The 21,789-nt window shown below is 37.0% G+C and overlaps 2 protein-coding genes across 3 annotated transcripts; one reads left to right on the plus strand and one right to left on the minus strand.

Annotated features, from left to right (window-relative positions):
• Window positions 1–14,888: 14,888 nt before the first annotated feature.
• LOC113344975 lies at window positions 14,889–16,560 on the minus strand. 2 transcript variants are annotated; one of them, XR_003357968.1, is made up of 5 exons: window positions 16,191–16,222; window positions 15,820–15,963; window positions 15,620–15,720; window positions 15,417–15,523; window positions 14,889–15,245 (listed from the first exon to the last, which is right to left on the minus strand). XR_003357968.1 is itself a non-coding variant. In XM_026588842.1 (5 exons), exons 1-5 carry the CDS (start codon window positions 16,544–16,546, stop codon window positions 15,001–15,003), a joined length of 684 nt encoding a protein of 227 aa, XP_026444627.1. In that variant the 5' UTR covers window positions 16,547–16,560; the 3' UTR covers window positions 14,889–15,000. The 2 variants fall into 2 exon arrangements, 1 of the variants encoding a protein (XP_026444627.1); XM_026588842.1 differs by lacking the exon at window positions 16,191–16,222 and adding an exon at window positions 16,460–16,560.
• Window positions 16,561–19,460: 2,900 nt separating this feature from the next.
• Window positions 19,461–21,157, plus strand: LOC113344951 (F-box protein At1g11270-like). Its single transcript, XM_026588822.1, has 2 exons — window positions 19,461–19,635; window positions 19,732–21,157. Exon 2 carries the CDS (start codon window positions 19,774–19,776, stop codon window positions 21,007–21,009), a length of 1,236 nt encoding a protein of 411 aa, XP_026444607.1. The 5' UTR covers window positions 19,461–19,635; window positions 19,732–19,773; the 3' UTR covers window positions 21,010–21,157.
• Window positions 21,158–21,789: the final 632 nt, after the last annotated feature.

Below are 21,789 nucleotides of genomic sequence, written 5' to 3' on the forward strand. Positions count from 1 at the left end.
TTTCTTAAATTTAAGGAAAAATCATACATCTAGAACATAAGACTCACTCATAATCAATTTCATGAATCGTGAAGAAAAGAGCTACCAAAAACACCATACTTATCTCGAAAATGGATGAATTAATATAAGTATCGAATATTCCTGACATAAACAAAAGCATAACAAATAAACTTTATATTGGAATACATAATGATTTTCGGTCCATTATAATGAAGCTACCTACATAAAATAATAAATTGACATTATAATAAAGAAACAATATTGATGATTATATGAATTATATCAAACTAAACCTAATTCTTATACATATACAGACAGAAATGAATTTTCTAACATACTTTGAACATTTTTAAATAAAAACTTGTTCTCATGATTGGATGTATATACTCTGACACAAATGTATTAAAAACACGTAGCTACTAAATATTCATAATAAGGAAAAATATATTTGCCCAAACTTAGAAAAGAGTTTAAAGATGAGATATCTATAGAAGAAAGATTTGGAAGTATGTCTTTGTTTGGATTGCAAAAAAGCTGACACATGATCACTTAGATTATCCTGAACCATAGTTAAATTTTTGGTCGACAATATGACCAAAAAAAGGTGCATTTTTAGGAAGAGGTGAAGTGGAGATATTTTTTCTTTTTGTTAATTATCAGTGGAATTTGGTTAGCAAGTGATGTTTTGACGATATCATTGTTGTGTATGTGCCTGGGTTGGATTTGGATGTTGTGTATACGCTCATCCATGCAAGGTCTTGTAATCTTTCAATGAGGTAAAAGATTTTGTTTTTAGGGACGGAATAAGTAATGTGACTTGACATTCGTTTTTTCTTTGTATAAAATTCTAATACAAATATATCTACTTTCAATTCATAGAGTAAGGGATAAAAACACCAAGTATATTCAATTCATATAGAAAAAAAGACCTCCTAATTACCAACAACAATTAAAAAGTCCAGAAAAAAAAATAGTACCCAAAGGCTGAAAATAGTACCCAAAGGCTGTTGCGTTGCCAATCTCTCCGCCTTAAGCTGTGCCTGTCTTTTTTCTGAAAAGAGAATTCAATTATGAACAGCTTGAATCCAGAAATAAAGAAAGTCTTCTGCTGGGTGGCATTTTCAAATTGAATGTTCAAAAAAGAAAAAAGCTCAATTTACATTCACTTACTTCATCTTGTATACTCTGGTGGTCATCTATCAATCTCCGTAAAATATAGATTACCTTGTTTCGTAAACAAAAATGAAATAAATAAAAATTATGGTAGAAAATATAAATAAATTACCTTGTTTCGTAACTTGTAGCGCACATATAGTCGTAGATAATCATTATAGTAGAAATTCCAGCATGAACACCATAACTGGTTAACAGATTTAACTGGTAGTTTATTGGCAATGATTTGGACAACATAATTTTGTTCAAATATTTTCAGAAGCGTTGTATCGTCTCCCTAAAATTGATGAGCAAGGAGTCAAATTAATCATCATCATAAGATCATAAACCCAAAAAATTAACGCATTCAATTGAAGAAAAATAATAAATGAAGAAAGTGAAAAGCAATTTACCCCTATTCTTTAAGGCGGCGGTTTTTGGATTTTCACTTCTCCTTCTTCTTCTCTTTCTGTGACAGGTAACAAGAGATATGGATACGAACACTCACTAAGAATATAAGATACACGCGTCACTTTTTTGGTGGGTGATATCTTTTTAGTTTCCCTTTTATGCCCTTATGCCTTGTTTGTATTACCATCTTTTATCTTCTTTTGTAGTCAAAACTATTAAGAGCTTCGATTAATTTACCTTTCTCTCTGTCCCATTTAACAATTTTTTTTTTTCATTTCATTAGTATAGAAGAATTAATGTGGTGGCAAGAGAAAACTCAATTCATTTTTTGAATTTCTAATGTCTCAATAAAAAAATTTATAAGCTTTGTTAACTGGTTTTAGCATAAGAATAAAAAGGAGGAACTTTACAAATTCATACATCCAAAGATCACATCTGTATAAGGAAGAGGATTCCGAAATCAATATATTATACAGTACTTCCTCACAGAGAGAAGGAAAAAATAAACCCTCCAGAGAATACTGCAATCTTTCCATCAGATACCACGGACAGGTTTCCAACACTTGCGGATATCAAATGCTCGTCATGACTTACATGTATCAGCGCCTTCACAGCATTCCAAATCCATGCCCAGACGCAACAATGAGATGGGCAAAACCCCATTTGTGAATCGGTCTCCATTGATAATATCTGACAGAAAACAATTATGACTCGGACAGTTTGTCAACCAAAGATAGGCCCTGACGAAGTGTACATACATAGGTTGGAGTGTAAGATTCCCGTACACCCAAAGAACCCAAGTCAGATACCAGTTAGGACTCCTTGGAAAAAAAAATAAAGATTAAACTCATTGACTTTGATATGTGTGTGCAGTTTTAATATTATAAATTAAGCAAGAAAAGCGCAGATCAGGAACTCACAGGATTGCAGTACATCATGTATAAAAGGGGATTTGAAGTTAAATCGAGCCAATCAACTTGGTGCTGACTAAAGACAGCAATACGAACCTGAAGAATACAAACTACTCATTAGATCAGAGTAGATGTAGATCACTATTAAAGGAACATTCAAATGGAATGGATCAGAAGTTATGCATTCAGGTAAGTTAAGGCTACAGGAATAGCAAAAAATATCATTTACTAGCTCATATAATCAACTAAGAGCCAACTGTTTTTAAGCACAGGAAAACACAGCTAATTAAGTTAATAAACTCAAACAGTTCGACCAAGCCTAAAGGGTTTCGTAAAGGCAAAAACAACGTACCCAAAAAAGTTGTTATTCTCTTCCTTTTTTCGTTGGCATGTACGAAGTATCAAATCTCACACATTGGATCTAATTGAAGTACACCTTAGCTGAACTGAACCCCTGCAATCAATTTGAGAATTTTTTGAATTTCCTAGTCCATTGGGACCGGCTATTGCAAAGCAATTTCAGTTTTCAGAAAGTCGTGACAAGAAGAAGAATTATAATGACAGGCTCGAATGGTTCGACAGTTTGTCACAATTTTTCCCCATAAGACAGAACAGTGAAAGTATGCGACTGCGAAGATCAAATTCCTGAGGTGCAAATTCTTAAACGGGGTAAGTTCACTGGGATAACCAAATGATGTGTCGCTGTGAATGTTCACAGTTTTCAGTGACAAAGCTTAAGCTGAAATTGAAACAACATAGCTACAAGGATAACTCAGACACTTGTCTGTAAGGCCAGCTTCTCGAAAATCCAACACAGTCCAACCAGGGAAAAGTTATCATTAAACATTACTATATTTTCTAACTACTACCCCTAACTCCCTCAGGGTTCTCTAATAATGAGATGGAGCGACAATAGGAGCACCTGTCTATCATCTGGTGTTGGGAACTCAAACTTCAAGATATATTGGTAAAATTAGCCGCGTTCATTTATTTTCCTCCTAGCTTAATTTTCTTTATTATTACTGTTTCAATCTTCTGTGGATTGATTTCCTTCACTAATTTCCCTATTTCTCTCCAATTTCTTCTTCTTTCCTAGATCCAAACAGGCAAACACAAAATTCTACCAATAAGAAAGATAATGACACTGCTTCTTTTTATTTTCTGGTGGTTGATTCGCTTTCTTCCCATCTTACACCCTTGCTTGTATTATACTGCTTAACATTTTTTTATTTTATTTTTAAGCAAAATTATTACTCCAATTAAGATAAAAAGGGTTAAGCAGGCTAAAATGTTAATGGAAAAATGTGAAAATCTATACATGATTTGATGAGACCAAACAGCTTGCTTGATGCTAAAGTTAAAGCTAAAGAAATTACATAGAAAGACAACGAAACTTGACTTCAGATAAAACCATTCAAGTAATTGAGGATCTTTAAAAGGCTACCAAAAAGCATGAAAGATTGAGAGAACTGACCGCAAGAATGGAAGCTGCCCGTGATTCCGCAGAATCTGCATCAATGAACTCCGTTTATATACTTGATCAAGCTTTTGTGAAACATCAACTTTGTTCATCTCCTCAGCGGTTTTCTTTTCTGCTGCGGTCTTGAACTCAAAATCTCTCTTCAAAACCAAAACGAGATCAGGAGTATTACTCATTTGATGGGCAAATGATCCTACAATAACAAGCGCATTACTTCAAACTTGAAAGCCAAAATATAAGTTACTGGCGGACCTGAAGTGCTGTTAGACGAGCTTCTTACATCCGGAGTTGAAATCTCTCAGCACACGCATTATGAACAGATTGCATAACTAATGTATCATCACGAAAAACTTCTTGCTCCACGTTTTCTTAGGAATACCATCTATGGCATGCATTGACATATACCTGAGGCTGAAGAGGAAGTGGCTCCTTGTACCATTTCGTCCGAGCCGACCTGCGTGAGAGCATATCAGTAAACAGACCTGATCAAAAAACACCTAGACCACAAGCCAGAGGTGAATCCTTTCCATGATACAATCGCATATTTGATAAATAATATAAACTAAGCAAAAACACAAGCCTCGGAGGGACAAAGATAGTGATAATTCAAATTACCATAATGCCTCCCAAAAGAGAGTGTGACTGGACCATCCTGAATGAGTTCACGACCTCTAATTGAAACACTAAAGCTCTCCATATGGATATCTTCCACTAAAGCTAGACCATTGACGTCGTTAACGTGGTTTACACACACAACTGCATCCCTTCTTTAGTTGCTTTCATTTCCGACAAATGTATCAGATATTGTGTCTGTGCGGTGAAAGAGGAAAACACAAAATGGAAATCATAACTAAATCCTACACTGTTAAATTAACCAGTATTTGATCCATCTCAATGATTACTGTGTTCTCCCCGCTGGTGGAGAAACATGAAAAACAAGCAAGAAAACAAAATTCCCATGAACCAGATAGCTAGGTATCCCGCATTATACCAGTGAAGAAGAAAGCTAGGCATCACAGGTCACAGCACCGAGTATGAATGTGTGATAGCCAATTACATGAAATTCCGAACGAACTGACTGAAAACACAAGTGAAAGAAGATGATTACTCACAAAAAGCTTTTGATTTGTGTAATTCCAATGGAGTATTAGCAAGGATTTGGATGGCATCTTCAGCAACTTGCTCGTCTTCCAAATAGCAAACCCTGCAGCAGCATAGCGGAATTAAGTTAGGAGTAGTAAACTAATAATATCGAAAGTTTTTGTTACTACTTCAAAATTTTGTGTTTCAGAATGATAAACGTGAAATCTTTTTCCAGGTAAAAACAGAAAAATTACAACAGCATTGGAAGGATGCAAAAGCATATCAACAACTTTTGTCATGTTTAATTAGAAACATTAGTTTTTTCCTTTTGGGTTTGAGTTATTCACTGCAGTTGTTATGTTTAATTAGATTATATGTTTCATTAGGTTATATACCGAATGAATTTTGTTTGGGTAGGGTTAAAAGTTCTATTACCTTAATATTTATTTATGGCTATATTTCGGTAGGAAACCTTTATAAGAGGAGCATATTCCGAAATAAAATATTATCTTCAAATTGTTTACGGTGTGAGGATAAAAATGAGTGATCCCTCTATATTTTCTCGACCAAAAGTCCGAGACATTCACTAAATTCCTAGAATTCAAGGCGCTGGCAGAGAAGCAAAGTGGCCATCAATTGAAGATTTTCGGTACAGACCGTGGTGGAGAATTTACTTCAAAAGAGTTTATCAACCACTGCAAAGAAAAAGGAATTAAAAAGGATCTCACCGTCTGATACACTCCACAACAAAACGGCGTTGCGGAAAGGAAAAATCGTACAATCGTGGAAATGGCTCGTAGTATGCTAAAAGCAAGGAAACTACCCAATACTTACTGGGCAGAAGCAGTGAAAACGGCGGTTTATATACTTAATCGCTCTCCAACAAAAGCGGTTCAAAACAAAACCCCAAACGAGGCATGGCATAAGAAAAAGCCCGAGGTAACTTCCTTCAGAATTTTGGTTGCGTTGCATATTCACATATTCCATCTCAACACAGAGAAAAGTTTGATGAAAAAGGAGAAAAGCTAATACTCATCGGATATAGCGAGGAGTCTAAAGCCTATAGACTTCTAAAGCCAGATACAAATGAACTGGTAATATCAAGAGATGTTATCTTTGATGAATTCAAAGCTTGGGATTGGAATGATGAACCAGATAACCACGAGTCTCCACTAGTCATCGAAGAAGAGCCAGATCAGCCACATCAAGAAGAAAGTACTCCACCAGCAAGCGCGAGATCTCCTAGTCCAACACAACAGACTTCAACTTCATATGAAGCAAGTGCCCCACCTAGAAAGGTGCGTTCCCTAAGAGATATTTATGGTATATCTAATTGTGCATTTATAGCACTAGAACATCAAAAATATGATGATGCGGCAAAAGAAGAAAAATGGAGAAACGCCATGGATGAAGAAATGCGAGTAATCGAGAAAAATAAGACATGTGAGCTTGTTAATCAGCCAATTGACAAAGAAATAATTGGTCTGAAGTGGGTCTACAAGACAAAATATAATGAAGATGGGTCAATTCAAAAGCACAAAGCAAGGCTAGTTGCAAAAGGATATTCCCAGCAACCAGGAATTGACCACAATGAGACATTCGCCCCAGTCGCTCGCATGGAAACAATCCGGATGGTGTTAGCCTTGGAAGCTCAACTCAAAATGAAAGTCTACCAATTGGACGTAAAGTCAGCCGTTCCTAAACGGAGAACTTGAAGAAGAGGTGTACGTTGAACAACCTCAAGGATATATCTGAAAAGGATAAATGGTATATCGTCTCCGCAAAGCACTATACGGTCTTAAGCAAGCACCGCGTGCATGGAACAACAAAATCGACAAGTATTTCCGAGATAATGGATTTGAGAAAATTCCAAGTGAGCCATCACTCTACATCAGAAAACAAGGTACGGACTTCCTAATTGTCCGTCTCTACGTTGATGATTAATTTATGCCAGTACAAAACAAGAGATGGCAGAAAAATTTAAGAATGAGATGATGAAAGAATATGAGATGACAGACTTAGGACTTATGCGATATTTTATTGGGATTCAAGTAAAACAATCTCCAGAAGAAATATTCATTTCTCAAGAAAAATATGCAGAAGACTTGCTGAAAAGGTTCAACGTGATAGATTGCAAACCTATTGCAACTCCAATGGGTACCAATGAGAAACTGGTAAAAAATGATGGAGCGACAAAAGTTGATTCTACCTTATTCAGAAGTCTAGTTGGCTCATTGATATACTTAACAAATACAAGGCCAGACATCGTCAATGCAACCAACATTGTTTCTCGATTTATGAGCGAGCCAAGCAAGTTATATTATGCCGCCGCGAAGAGAATTCTTCGATATATCAAGGGAACAAAGAATTTTGGCATCAAGTATACAAAAGAAAAATATAATGATTTAATTGGATTCACAGATAGCGATTGGGCAGGTTCTATTGAAGACCGAAAGAGCACATCAGTCTATGTTTTCTGTATGAACAAAAGTTATCTCTTGGAGTTCTAAAAAACAAAGTACGGTGGAACTATCGTCAGCCGAAGAAGAGTTCATAGCATCAACAAGTGCAGCATTTGAAGCAGTATGGTTGAGAAGAATAATGACCGACCTACAACAAAGGCAAAATCAGCCGACAACTATCTACTGTGACAATATGTCTACAATCGCAATGACAAAAAATCCAGTCTTCCACGGACGGAAGAAGCACATAGAACTACGACACCATTTCATCAGAGAACTAGTGGAAAACAAAGAAATCGAGCTCCAATTCTGTCCAACACAAGAACAAAATGCGGACATTTTCACAAAAGCTGTTATGGTAAATAAGTTCAATCATTTTAGAGACAAGCTTAAAATCACAAATTAAGAGGAGATGTTAAACATATTTACTAATTTGTGATTTAATCTAGAAATATCCAGAATGAACATGGTGGTGAAGGGAAGATAAAATCTTCCGAGCATATCCAAGTTTGTAATTCTAGAAAATCTAGAATTGTCTTCACAGTCAGTAAGTTAGTTAGACAGTACGTTGGGTTCGTTAGAAAGTTAGTCTCTAGAGCTTTCTTTCTTGGTCGGACATAATAAGTCATGTGAAGAATTATCTAGGTGACCCTAGAAAGTCGGTGTGAAGAATTATTTAGATGACCCTAGATAGTCGGTACACTAAGCCTATAAACAGGCAACAACGGGGTCATTTGCAATCCATCGAACTGAAGTGAGTTGAGAGTGAGAGCTAGAGTAGTAAGAGCCAAAGTGTTCATAAACATAGTGAGCCAAAGTGCTCCACTAAAAGTTCCCTTTGTAATATTTTCATTTCCAAATTAATATAAGCCTCACTTTTCAATTAACCAACCTCTCTTTCCCTAATTTCATTTCCATAAATCCATCACACTTCCGCATTGCGCCAACAATTCCATAGTAACAACCTGAGGTACTGCAGGAAGGTACTGAACGTGATCGGCAAAACTTCGGAGGAAAAAAAAGTAAGGACGGGCGGCAAAGAGGAGGTGAGACGACGACATTTAAGTCAAACTACAATTAAAATACCGATTAGTTTTTGTCCTCTGTCACCAGTCAGGCACAATATCTGATGCATTTGTTGGAAATGGAAGCAGCTAAACAAGTGATGCCAGTTGTATCTGTAAACCAGGATAATGATATCGAGGATCCAGCTGTGGAAGATATCCATATGGAGAGCTTTATTGTTTTAATTGGAGGTCCTGAATTCATTCGGATAGTTCAGTCACACTCTCTTCTGTGGGGCAACATGGTAATTTGAATTTTCACTCTCTCTGTCTCTGCGAGGCTTCTTAATCAGGTTAATATCACTGTTATCAGTTGTTTTGATGTCTGTTGACTCCTTACTGATATGCTCTCATGCAGGTCTGCTCGCAAGAAATGGAACCGGGAAAATATCTTTCCTCAGGTATATGACTTTGCATGCCATTGACGGAATCCTAAGTTGAGAGATTTCAGCTTCAGAAAGGAAAAGCTTGTCTAACTGCACTTCAGGTTCACCAGTAGCTTAGATTTCGTCTTTAATGTTGGAAGCAATGTGCTGATTTTCGTAGGATCCTGAACCCATCAAATGATTAACGTTACTGAGAATATTTGTTTTTGAAGGGAGATTTGGAGTCCGAGACTGCAGAAAAAAAACCCGCTGAGGAGTTGAACGAAGTTGCTAGCTGCTTCACAAAAGCTTGAACGATTTGTAGGCTTCAGTAGCTCAGGAAGCTTCCATTCTTGCGGTCAGTTCTCTTAAACTTTCATGATGTTGCTAGCCTTAAAAAGTTTCTCAACCACTGCAATAGTTTTATTGAGAATTACCACTGAGGTCTTGAATACGACTATTAGTTCTTATCTTGTTTTATTAGAATTTGTCCCTGTTAATATATGGAAGAAATTGACTTCTTAAAGAAAACAAAACAAACCATTACAGTAATTCATAAGGAATAGCAAGATAAGCTAAGCACAAAACTGGGCTTCTCTCTTAAACCCAGAATGCTTTTACCCTTAACTGTGTATTGTTTGTAACTTGCCAAAGATAAAATTGTTTCCAAGTAGTTCATAACATCAAGACCAGTATCGTGCTCTAGTCATGTCAGTACTGTTCTTATATCGTCTGTTTCAGTTTTCTCGAGGGGTTATCTTCCTAACGTATTTAAGTTCACTCGAAACTCTGTTAAGTGAGACATAACTTAGAATTCATTTAGATGCATCTCTACGTAGCAGCCTACTGATTCTAGGAATTAGATTGTTACTTCCAAGTTGTCTTAAAAATACAATCTCACTATCACTCTGTTGAATCCAAATTGTTGGCATGGTATATCTGAAATGAAATCTGTAATGAAATCATTCCCATTGAGGCAGTGAATTACATATGCTACGAATGCTTGACACAATGCAGTTTTTATTATTTGAACAGAATCCCTGTGCAAATGTGTGTCAATCTGAAAGCTGCCTCACAAAATCTTTGCGATTTCTTTGTTTAATTGTTTGGATTTTGGATTTGTTGATTTCTCAATCTAAGTTTGATACAGCTGCTTGTGTTGATCATTGCAACGTATTGGTTTTATTAGGAAATAATATAGGAGACTATAATTATGAGATATAATTTAGGTTAGTTGGAGTTATACTTCTAGAGAGTTCTAGAAGAGTTCTATTTTAGAGTTTGGTTTATGTTAGGAAAGTGTCTATGTTTAGAGTTTGATCTTAGTTAGGAAAGTGCCTTGAGTGGTCGTCAAGTTTGTGAACAATATAAATAGGCTGTTGAGCCGTGAAAGTTGACACACCGAATTATTATCAATGTAGTCTTTTACGCTTCCGCGTTTATGCTCTCCTCTCTCTTGCTCGATCCTTAACATGGTATCAGAGCGAGGTGAGAGGGAGAGAAAGTTATAGAGTTTTTGGCTTAGGGTTTAGGTAATGAGTTAACGAAGAAAAAAAACTGAATAAGAGCATCAAAGGAGGAAGAGAATCGTGTTAAGTTTTAGGATAAAGAAGAAGGCGTAACTCTTGGTCTTATGTTGCTGCTGAACCGTGTTCAAAATCGTGTTGTTCACCAAATCAGGGGAACAAAACCTTGGTAAGATGAGTTTGTTGTTGTGAGCAAGCACGAGGAATAAAGCTAGGTTGCTGACAAGGTTAACGCCTTACATGAATCAGATGTGGCAGTTGGGCGATGGAAGAATAAAACCAGGGATCCCTTGGTGGTGGTACGTAGGGTTCCTGGAAGATTGGAGTTTGCTTCCATATCATCGCGATCTGTGGTGGTACGTAAGGTTCCTTGTGGAACTCAAAAGGCAGTAATGGTGATGGGGAATACGGAAGGAAAGTTGCTGGAAGTTGGAAGTGGTGATGAAGACGAGTTCACAGCTCGAAGAAGACTGTGATGCTGTTGCCACTAGTGGGAGCTGTGAACAGAGTTTATGGTGATAGCAGTTGAGCTCGAGGCTGTGATGGTTTTGGGTCAACAGATCGAGTTAATGGAAGTGAAGAAGATGCTCGTAATAGCTCTGCTGTTACATAAGAATGATAATGGCAGCAATGCCAGTTCGATATTAAGATGGGTTAGCTGCGACTCGATGGGAAAGGACAGTGAGTCTTGAGCCGGAAAAGGAAGAACTCGATGGAGATGATGTTGTTGTCGATAGTTCAGGAATGTGCAGTTCAAGTGAGGATTATGGTGAGAGTTTACGGCTAGAATTTTTGGCCGTAAAACTGACGAGAAAATAAGATTAAGTTCCAGGAGAGTTTGCGTTTTCTGTGTGATATTGAGAAACGATGAGGTTATGATGATGATTGGAGGTTATGGAAAGAACGTGACTGAAGTTGGAGCTCGAGAAGTCGTGGTGATCACAACCAACAATAGATCACCACCATCACAACCACTCCAAACACTCAAATCCCCTATTCCCATCAACACCCTCTTTCAAAATCAGTTAAACAACATTATTATTACCTATACAACTTATATTTGTTAACCAACACAGATCAACAACTTATGTTTGTTCACCAACACATATCAAAAACACCTATGTTTGTTAACCAACACAGATCAAAACCACCTATGTCTGTTAATCAACACAGATAATACTACCAATTGAAGAGGTATTTCGACTATCTCACACAACCATTTGAAGAGGTATTTTGATTATCTCACATTATGAATTTGAAGAGAAACACCAATTTTCTCATACAACAGTTTGAGGGGGGGCAGTTACAAGTTCGTTTCATAAGTTCAAAAGATCAACTAGAAGATATTTTTAACAAAGGTTTTTGTCTGCAACAAGGTTTCACTTTATAAGAGACAAGTTGCACATCCGTAAACTCCAGTACAACTTGAAGGGGGGTGTTAAGGAAGGTAGTGTGGTGCACCCTGGAATCTCTCAATCAACTCAGTCAAGTAACAATCTGAAGACTCAACAACCAAGTCTGGTCAGCAACAATAAGATCCGACTAATAACATGGGATAATTATCTTTATTTAGAATATCTTGTTATCTCATTGTACTTATCTCTAATATAAATAGAAGTGTTTCATCTCCACAAGTTGTGTGGAAGTCATTCCTCCAAAATATATGTTCTAAGTGGGAGAATTTGTAGCAGAAACATGGTGATTGAAGAGTTTGTGGCAGAAATTTGGAAATCCTACAAAGTGTGGCAGACTTTGTGTTAGTTATTGCTTGTGGCAGAAGCATAACAAGAGAAATATTGTGAGAGAATCTTAAAAAAAAGAAGTGTGAAGGTTTCGCAACAAAAGCGTGACTGGAACAAGAAAAGAAGAAACAACATTCATGTTGTGAAGAAAAAAAGAAAAAATATAAAAAAACAATCACCAAAAGGTGATGAGAAAAAGAACAAAAATAGTAGGTTAAAATTCTATGAGTTGTCGAGAGAGTACACAAAGTATTCTATCGAAGAAACCAAGAAACCAAGAGTACAAGAAGTATTCTACCGAAGAAATGAAGGGGACCGTAATGTCCCTAAACTACGAAGAGGACCGTAATGTCCCTAAACTTCCGAAGGGGACCGAAACGTCCTTAAACTACGAAGAGGACTGAAAGATGTCCCTAAACTACGAAGCGGACCGTAATGTCCTTAAACTTCCGAAGAGGACCGAAAGATGTCCTTAAACTACGAAGAGGACCGAGATGTCCTTAAACTACGATCTAAATTTCAGCCGCATCTACATCTGGTTCATTCCCTTCCTATCCATCTCATCCGCAAGACTACAACTGGTAACTAGTTTCCTTGAAAAATTCCGAATTGGGATCGAGATCGAGTAAACGTTTCTATTAACAAGGTACTGATAATGAACAAATCACTTGTTTGGGGCTTTGTACCGTGAAGGTATTCTGAACTTTGGGTTTGAAGCAGGCAAGTTGGTTTAAATAAATTGGGTAAAATACCGTGAAGGTATTCTGAACGTTTCTATTAACAAGGTACTGATTAATCTAATAATATTTTGCGCAAGGAAGTTTGTCACTATTAAAAGGTCGACACTCAAGTTTAGAGATAGACTGGGATTTTATTTTCAACTCGTTTTCATCCATCCCCTGTCAGTGTTGAAGTTTTGAATCTGAAACTTTTCGATAAGGTGAAACTTTTTCTGCTCCATTCTATTATGAGATGGCCCTTTTGAGATCTAAGCCATTTCCAAACCAGTCTATTATCCTTATCATCATTGGAACCAGATTTTTGACCCTCCAGTTGTAGGCTTGTAGCCTTTTGGGTTAGCTATGAGCTATCAGAATCACGGAAAGAAAATAGTATGTTATCAGAAGGAGAAATGTCACCCAGTGTCTGAGAAGTCGCACTATACCTAAAATAGAAAGCCCAAACCGATTTGTCGTCTCCAGGAACCCATACTGGTCTGTGCATTGGAGAATAATGTATGCTTTTGTGGCAAAAATTGGAGAATAATGTCTCAGTGTTATGCTTTGGTGTCATCTCCTTCTACTGGGTCACAGTTAACAGTCATGCCAGTGGCTACTCCTGAACATATGCAGAAATTGGCAAAGCATGCACATCAATGAATTCTCAGTTATAATTCTTCGTATTTAGCTTTAAAATTTTTATTATCACTTAACACATCATGCAGAACGCGATATCCTTTTGCATCCAGGTTCTTCCTACTGTGTTGTATTTTTTTTCCGTGTTTACCTGGAAAAAGAAACGTCGATATGTTCACCACTCTGAAACCCAACCTTTTTGGAATAGTACCAACAACTTGCAATATTATTCGTTTACTAACTCTGCTGCAGGGATATTTGGTAGTACCCCATTTGTACACTAAGCGCTGAAGATGCCTTCCGAAGCCTCGATAGTACCCCATTTATACACTGGGCGCAGTCTTTCGGTGAGTAGTCATCTTCTTTCCTTGTATTTCAGTCGGTTCATTTCACACTTCATGTAATTGGCTCTCGTGCAGTCATATTCGGTGCTGTGACCTGTGTGCCTAGCTTTGTTCTTTATTGGTAAAATGGGTTATACCTAGCTATCTGGTTCATGAGGATTTTTTTTTTTTGCTTCTTTTTCATGTTTCTCAACCAGCAGGAAGAACACGGTAATCAGTGTAATGGATCTAGATCGTTGGCAAACCATAAGCCTACTAAACCGTTGTTCGTGATACGTTTTGATCCAACGAATACAGGGATCCAAGATATTGAAAAGTATTCTGAGCCCTACGGCAAGGTATTGCATGTCAGAATCAGAAGGAACTGCTTCTGTTCATGAGTTTCCTCTTTAAAAGCTGCATCAAAATTAATTTTAAAGAAAGGAGCAGCTGGTTTTTTCCAGACAGATCTAGTTTGTATATTATTTGGAGCAGTAGACTTATTGGGACTAACTGTCTGTTTATTCCAATCAGCAAAGTCTGATTTTATCATGTGCACCAGTTTCTGCAAGTTTGGTTCTTTTTCAAAGATTTTCCAGCACCTGCATTTCCATATAAGCCATAAAATAAAGCCAAACCATTCAAATATTGCCCCTCCTTGACTATCTTGGGTATTTCCTTGAAACATGCCACAAATCCACTCATGAAATTGAGTGTTCATAGGCTGCACAGAACTATTAGTAATATCACATTCATAGCAAAGGAACAGTCTATGAAGAGATGTAGTAAAGTTCAAATATGGCAGTTACAAAAAGGACAATTATGCTCATCAGGATTTACACCAACAGGCAAACAACTATATAAAAAGTGAAGAATATTGTTGGGAATCCTAGTTTTCCTAAAAAGTTTCCAGGAAATAGAAACATTTTCTGGTATTCAAGATTGCTTTATAAGCAGTCTCGACAAAAAAAACCATTTACCATCAAAAGGAATTCTAATATCTCTAGTTCTCTTTACTGTGTCATTATCAAACTAAGCATTAAGCACATTCAGATCCCAGGCTTTGTCATATTTGAAGAACTAAACTGGTTATTAACTTAGAGAAACGCTAACTACACAAAAAGGATTAAACCAGTTCCAATAAACCTCCTAGAGAGTTCAAATATCTTGGAAAAATGTTTATTCTTCTTCCATGTATTCTCGGCTCGATCATCTTTAGGTGAATGGTGAGTTCTGGAAAGCGGTTATTCTTCCATTGGGTCTTCGTCACTATTTCTTCAGCCGACTTTACACCAGGAAAATATGAGTCACGAATGTTTCCAAAATTGTCATTGGAAAGCTCTTTCACTCCATTAGCTTTGATAAAATAGACTGTAAAAATAAGAGAACAACCAGCCAAAGTTTACATCCATGCAAAGCCTTTACTTATTAGCTAAGAATAACCACAGAAGTTGAGAGATAACAAAGTTTTAATTAATCCAAGTAAACCCAACTCCACCATAAAAACTCAGAATTCCTCATTGACAAAACAAAAACAAGTACCTTTTATAGATTGACCCCCTGTACCTCTGTCTTTTAGTGCCGCTTGACATACAGATCTTAGAAGATGAACTTCAACTTCTCTTTTTCGCAATTCATTATTATATAGGCTGGATAGTGGTGACAAGACATAGTAAAAGAATTAGAAATATATATATAAACAAAAAGCAGTTAGTTCAAATAACACAAAAGTATGTAAAACTAACACTTCAGTCATATATTCTTGAGCAAAAGATGCGCCAGAACCAATGCATGCGTACTGACGAGGTTGGCAACAACCCCTGTTGACCTCATACAATCTAGGAACCTAATACACAAACCCGAAAAATGATAATAATACTTAGCACATATATAGTAAAAAATATATATCATGAAATAAAAATGAATTAAGCTAACAAAATATAACCTCAGCGTCGTATCCGGCAACCAAGAAGCTCACATAAATAACATCCAGAGAAAAACCTCGAACCTTCTTCAGATTAGTATGGAGATTTTTTGCAACATCCCACACAGTAATAGTCTTATATCCACCATTGAGTTTTTTCCGAAACTTCAAAAGAAATTATTAAACACAAGACCGGCAAGGACGCAAGTATATGTTACACAAATAAGGATGCCTAAGCGAACAGAACATTTTTAAATATGCAAGGGAAACGCATCTAAATCAAGACCAAATACATTTTTAAAAAAAATCCAACCAACACAATCAAATTAAAGCCTTTCTCGAAATCTAATGGTTGTAAACTACTAGTAAATTCCCATTGTACCGTCACTCACATATATTAGCAGTTAATAATTCCCAATCTGCCAATCCATATCCCGCCAGAAAAGCCAAAGTCTCGTGAGGTATTAAAGATAACAAGAACCATTTAGGAATTAATCCTCACACACTAATATATATGCATACTGTCAAAGATGGCGTTAACATGAATCATGAGAAATAAAGCAATATTCATTGCTCATGAGTTAAAATGTGCATGAGCAATCATGAGAAATAAAGCAAGTTAGCATAAAGAGCTGCCAAAACTTAGTATACAGCAAGTCACCTCCCTGTGCGTGACCCTCAGACACGACTCAACAGCAACTAAATTTCCAGCCATGGCACACCATATGTTATGGTTGATGCCATACATCTTATCATATTTCTGGTTTACTGCAAAATTAAACCATAAAGGATAGGTAATCATTTTACAAAAGCAACGAAAATTTGTATCCAAATTATAACAAGCGATCAATTTCTAGAAATTGAAGAAAAGAAAGATTTCTCGAGTAATGTCTAAATATGGCAGATTCCCCCTTAAAGTCAGCCAATAAGAAACAATACCGAGTTACCACCAAATTGATAATGGATTGGATGATAGAAGTGACTGGAGAAGGCCTCCCCCTCAAAGTCAGCCAATAATAAGAAGGAAAAAAAAATCAATTTCTACAAGTTCCTGTCTCATTAGGGTTTTAGGTCAGAAAATCTCCCCCAAATCAGTTGGTTTAATTTAATCTTCAGTGCCTTAACTAATAATCTACAATCTACCTAATCAAAAACCCCAAACCTAAGTGAACATACAACACAAGATGCAATTTCGGAAATAAAAAAACCAAAACTGAACTTACATATTTCACCAACACCCTGGTTTGAATTCAATAACTCCGTCATCATTGATAGGTCCAGCTCTTGCAAGACTATCCACACAAAGACCGGGTTAATCGGGTCCGGTTCTGGGTGCCAAAGCTGGAACCGTTAGTGATTTCGGGTCCTAGATCCCGGTAATGAACGGTTACAACCCGTCGGGTAGTCTAAATTTCAGCCGCATCTACATCTGGTTCATTCCCTTCTTATCCATCTCATCCGCAAGACTACAACTGGTAACTAGTTTCCTTGAAAAATTCCGAATTGGGATCCAGATCGAGTAAACGTTTCTATTAACAAGGTACTGATAATGAACAAATCACTTGTTTGGGGCTTTGTACCGTGAAGGTATTCTGAACTTTGGGTTTGAAGCAGGCAAGCTGGTTTAAATAAATTGGGTAAAATACCGTGAAGGTATTCTGAACGTTTCTATTAACAAGGTACTGATTAATCTAATAATATTTTGCGCAAGGAAGTTTGTCACTATTAAAAGGTCGACACTCAAGTTTAGAGATAGACTGGGATTTTATTTTCAACTCGTTTTCATCCATCCCCTGTCAGTGTTGAAGTTTTGAATCTGAAACTTTTCGATAAGGTGAAACTTTTTCTGCTCCATTCTATTATGAGATGGCCCTTTTGAGATCTAAGCCATTTCCAAACCAGTCTATTATCCTTATCATCATTGGAACCAGATTTTTGACCCTCCAGTTGTAGGCTTGTAGCCTTTTGGGTTAGCTATCAGAATCACGGAAAGAAAATAGTTTGTTATCAAAAGGAGAAATGTCACCCAGTGTCTGAGAAGTCGCACTATACCTAAAATAGAAAGCCCAAACCGATTTGTCGTCTCCAGGAACCCATACTGGTCTGTGTATTGGAGAATAATGTATGCTTTTGTGGCAAAAATTGGAGAATAATGTCTCTGTGTTATGGTTTGGTCCCATCCCCTTCTACTGGGTCACAGTTAACAGTCATGCCAGTGGCTACTCCTGAACATATGCAGATATTGGCAAAGCAAGCACATCAATGAATTCTCAGTTGTAATTCTTCGTATTTAGCTTTTAAATTTTTATTATCACTTAACACATCATGCAGAACTCGATATCCTTTTGCATCCAGGTTCTTCCTACTGTGTTGTATTTTTTTTCTGTGTTTACCTGGAAAAAGAAACGTCGATATGTTCACCACTCTGAAACCCAACCTTTTTGGAATAGTACCAACAACTTGCAATATTATTCGTTTACTAACTTAATTCCGTTTTTCTGCTGCAGGGATAGTTGGTAGTACCCCATTTGTACACTAAGACGCTGAAGATGCCTTCCGAAGCCTCGATAGTACCCCATTTGTACACTAGGCGCAGTCTTTCGGTGAGTAGTCATCTTCTTTCCTTGTATTTCAGTCGGTTCATTTCACACTTCATGTAATTGGCTCTCGCGCAGTCATATTCGGTGATGTGACCTGTGTGCCCGGCTTTGTTCTTTATTGGTAAAATAGGTTATACCTAGCTATCTGGTTCATGAGGATTTTGTTTTCTTGCTTCTTTTTCATGTTTCTCAACCAGCAGGAAGAACACGGTAATCTGTGTAATGGATCTAGATCGTTGGCAAACCAGAAGCCTACTAAAACGCTGTTCGTTTTGATCCAACGAATACAGGGATCCAAGATATTGAAAAGTATTCTGAGCCCTACGGCAATGTATTGCGTGTCAGAATCAGAAGGAACTGCTTCTGTTCATATGTTTCCTCTTTAAAAGCTGTATCAAATTAATTTTAAAGAAAGGAGCAGCTGTTTTTTCCCAGACAGATCTAGTTTGTATATTATTTAGAGCAGTAGATCTATTGGGACTAACTGTCTGTTTATTTCAATCAGCAAAGTCTGAATTTATCATGTGCACCAGTTTCTGTAAGATTGGTTCTTTTTCAAAGATTTTCTAGCACCTGCATTTCCATATATGCCATAAAAAGCCAAACCATTGAAATACTGCCCCTCTTTGACTATCTTAGGTATTTCCTTGAAACATGCTACAAATCCACTCATGAAATTGAGTGTTCATAGGCTGCACAAAACTATTAGTAATAATAGCAATGGAACAGTCTATGAAGAGATGTAGTAAAGTTTAAATATGGCAGTTACAAAAAAATTACCATTGATGTGAAAAGAATTCCGCTATGAAAAAAATTACCATTGATGTCAAAAAAATTACCAAATAGCAAACCCTAGTACTGTAGTTCCCTCAACTATCATTGATGTGAAAAAAATTACTAGCAGAAGAGATGCACAGTCGGGTCGGATGGAATGAGAAGAAGACTCGGAATAGGTTAAGTTTTATGAGTGTACTTTTACACGTGTAAATGGTTGGCACGTGTTTAAAGAGGAATATATAGATCGAAGAAACTCGAGGAGAGTTTTCGTTCTTATATCTTCTGCCTTCTAAATCGGGGACCGGACAGACCTAATTCTGGTTAGGAAGGAATTGGAATTGAGAATCAATCGAATCCGCATATAAATACGTCTCTTTCAATTTCAAACTTGAGATCTTATAAATCAGAGAGCTTTCTGTCTGGTGGATCGTAAAATCAAAGCAGCCAATTTTGGGCATAGGTATGTTTTTTTCTCCTCAGTTAATTTTGATATCAATTTATAATTTCAACCCGTAATTGGTTGTTTTTTAATTCAATTTCATCCTTAATCAATTAGGAGAAGGGTTCTTTGTTAATTGGGTTTGCCCTAGCAAAGAAGATGGACAAATCACTATCAAACCGTCTTGATGACAATTCAGTAGAGAATATCCTTGTCCGCCTTCCCGTCAAGTCTCTTGTGCGTTTTAAATCTGTATCCAAAACATGGGAGTCATTCATTGAGGAGGATTCATCTTTCATAGAGTCGCATCTAAGTCTATCAAAAGCACATCCTCAACTTGTCATCTCCAGGTATAACGGCAAGACCGTACAACTCTTCTCACCTAAGGATGGGTTTCAAGGTGGAGAGGCTGTTCATAGAGTCACACTTCCATGGGTACTTGACGAAAATGTACCACGGCCTATACATGGCTTGTTCTGTTTTATTGACGAATCAGATACTGCTACTCGCATTTACAACCTCGGGACTCGACAAGTTACTCCGTGGGCACAAACGGCACCGGTGCCGTTACAGTGGATGAGTGCTTTCGATGTTATGAAGACGCCAACTTATGGATTTGGGTTTGATCCTTCGACTAAAACCTACAAACTAGTATATGTCCTGGAGATACCCGAAGACTATTTCTCAACAAGTTCGAAACTCCAACTTATATGCCAAGTTCTTACCGTGGGACGACGAGGAAATCAATGGAGGAATATAGATGAGGTGCCGCCGGTTCGGTTGTTTGAATCTGCTGGTGTTTATGCAAAAGCTTCAATCTACTGGAGGAACGACGGTGCAGATAGTTTCACACCTCCGGATAAGGAGTTGATTGTGGCATTTGATGTTGGAAGCGAAAAGTTTAGAGTCATTCAGATCCCAGACTTCATCGTTGGTCCTCCTGAGATTTTAGAAGATTGTGCAAAGCGGGATGAAAAGTTCACAGTAACATCAATAGATGGACACGTGGCTTTAATTGACAGGGTAGATGCCTGTGTCGTAAAGTTATGGATATCTGATGATGACAGTTCCAACGTGGAGAAGAAGATGAGAACAACAAATTGGAGCGAGGAAACCATATTACTTCCATGTTCGTTCAAAGAAGAGAAGAATCTTTATGTTCATCCAGTCCAAGGGACAGACGAGATAGTCATACAAACACGTATCCAGGACGATATGCAAATCCCGAGAGGATCTGTTAGTCTAAATATCTATAATCGGAGAAAGAAGAGTTTTCAAATGATTGACATCACCGGTATAACACCGTTATTGAGATATCCGTATCATTATAATGTGCACTGTGTTAATGAAAGTCTTCTACCTGTTGAAGATGCAGAAAAGAAGCCAATGGTTTAAAGATGGAAGACACCGTAGACAAAACTGTTGGATGGTGCTCCTTCTGATTTGAAATGTTTAATTAATTTTTCACTGCACTTTTGTTATGTTTAATTAGAAACATTAGTTTTTTTCCTTTTCGGTTTGAATTATTCACTGCACTTGTTATGTTTAATTAGGTTATATGTTTAATGAGGTTATATATCGTATGAATTTTGTTTGTGTAGCGTTAAAATTTTTATTACCTTAATATTTATTTATGTCTCAGAAATTTTATTACTTTAATATTTGTTTATGTCTCAAAATATGTCTATCTCGATAGGAAAGTTTTATAAAAGGAACGTATCCCAACATATGAGACGGTGTAAGGATAAAAGTATGAGTGATCCCTCTGTATTTTATATTTTGTGTATTGCAAAGGTTGGCTGGATCTAATTTCAATAAAATAGAAAGATTTCAAACCCAAAAGGAGTTTTATTAAGCCGTACTAGGAGGCTGTTGATAGAAGAATTAATAATCTTAAGCGAACTTTCAATTGGCTAGGGGTTGAACTCCCAAGTTATAAGTTAGGAGTTTAATTCCTGTTGCTGTTGTTCGTCATGAAAAAAAAAATAAATAAAAATTTTGTCCAGGGATACCCTAGTATGACAAGTTCCTTCGCCATAGGGTTCAAAAAGCTTTTCAATATCCCTGATCCCCCGTATCCGTTAGGATCAAAATATCACGAACATCATTTCAGTAGGCTTCTGATTTGCCACTCTAGATCAAAATATATCATGAACAGCATTTCAGCAGGCTTCT

This window comes from Papaver somniferum, unplaced genomic scaffold, assembly GCF_003573695.1.
Source record: "Papaver somniferum cultivar HN1 unplaced genomic scaffold, ASM357369v1 unplaced-scaffold_80, whole genome shotgun sequence".
Lineage (NCBI taxonomy): Eukaryota > Viridiplantae > Streptophyta > Magnoliopsida > Ranunculales > Papaveraceae > Papaver > Papaver somniferum.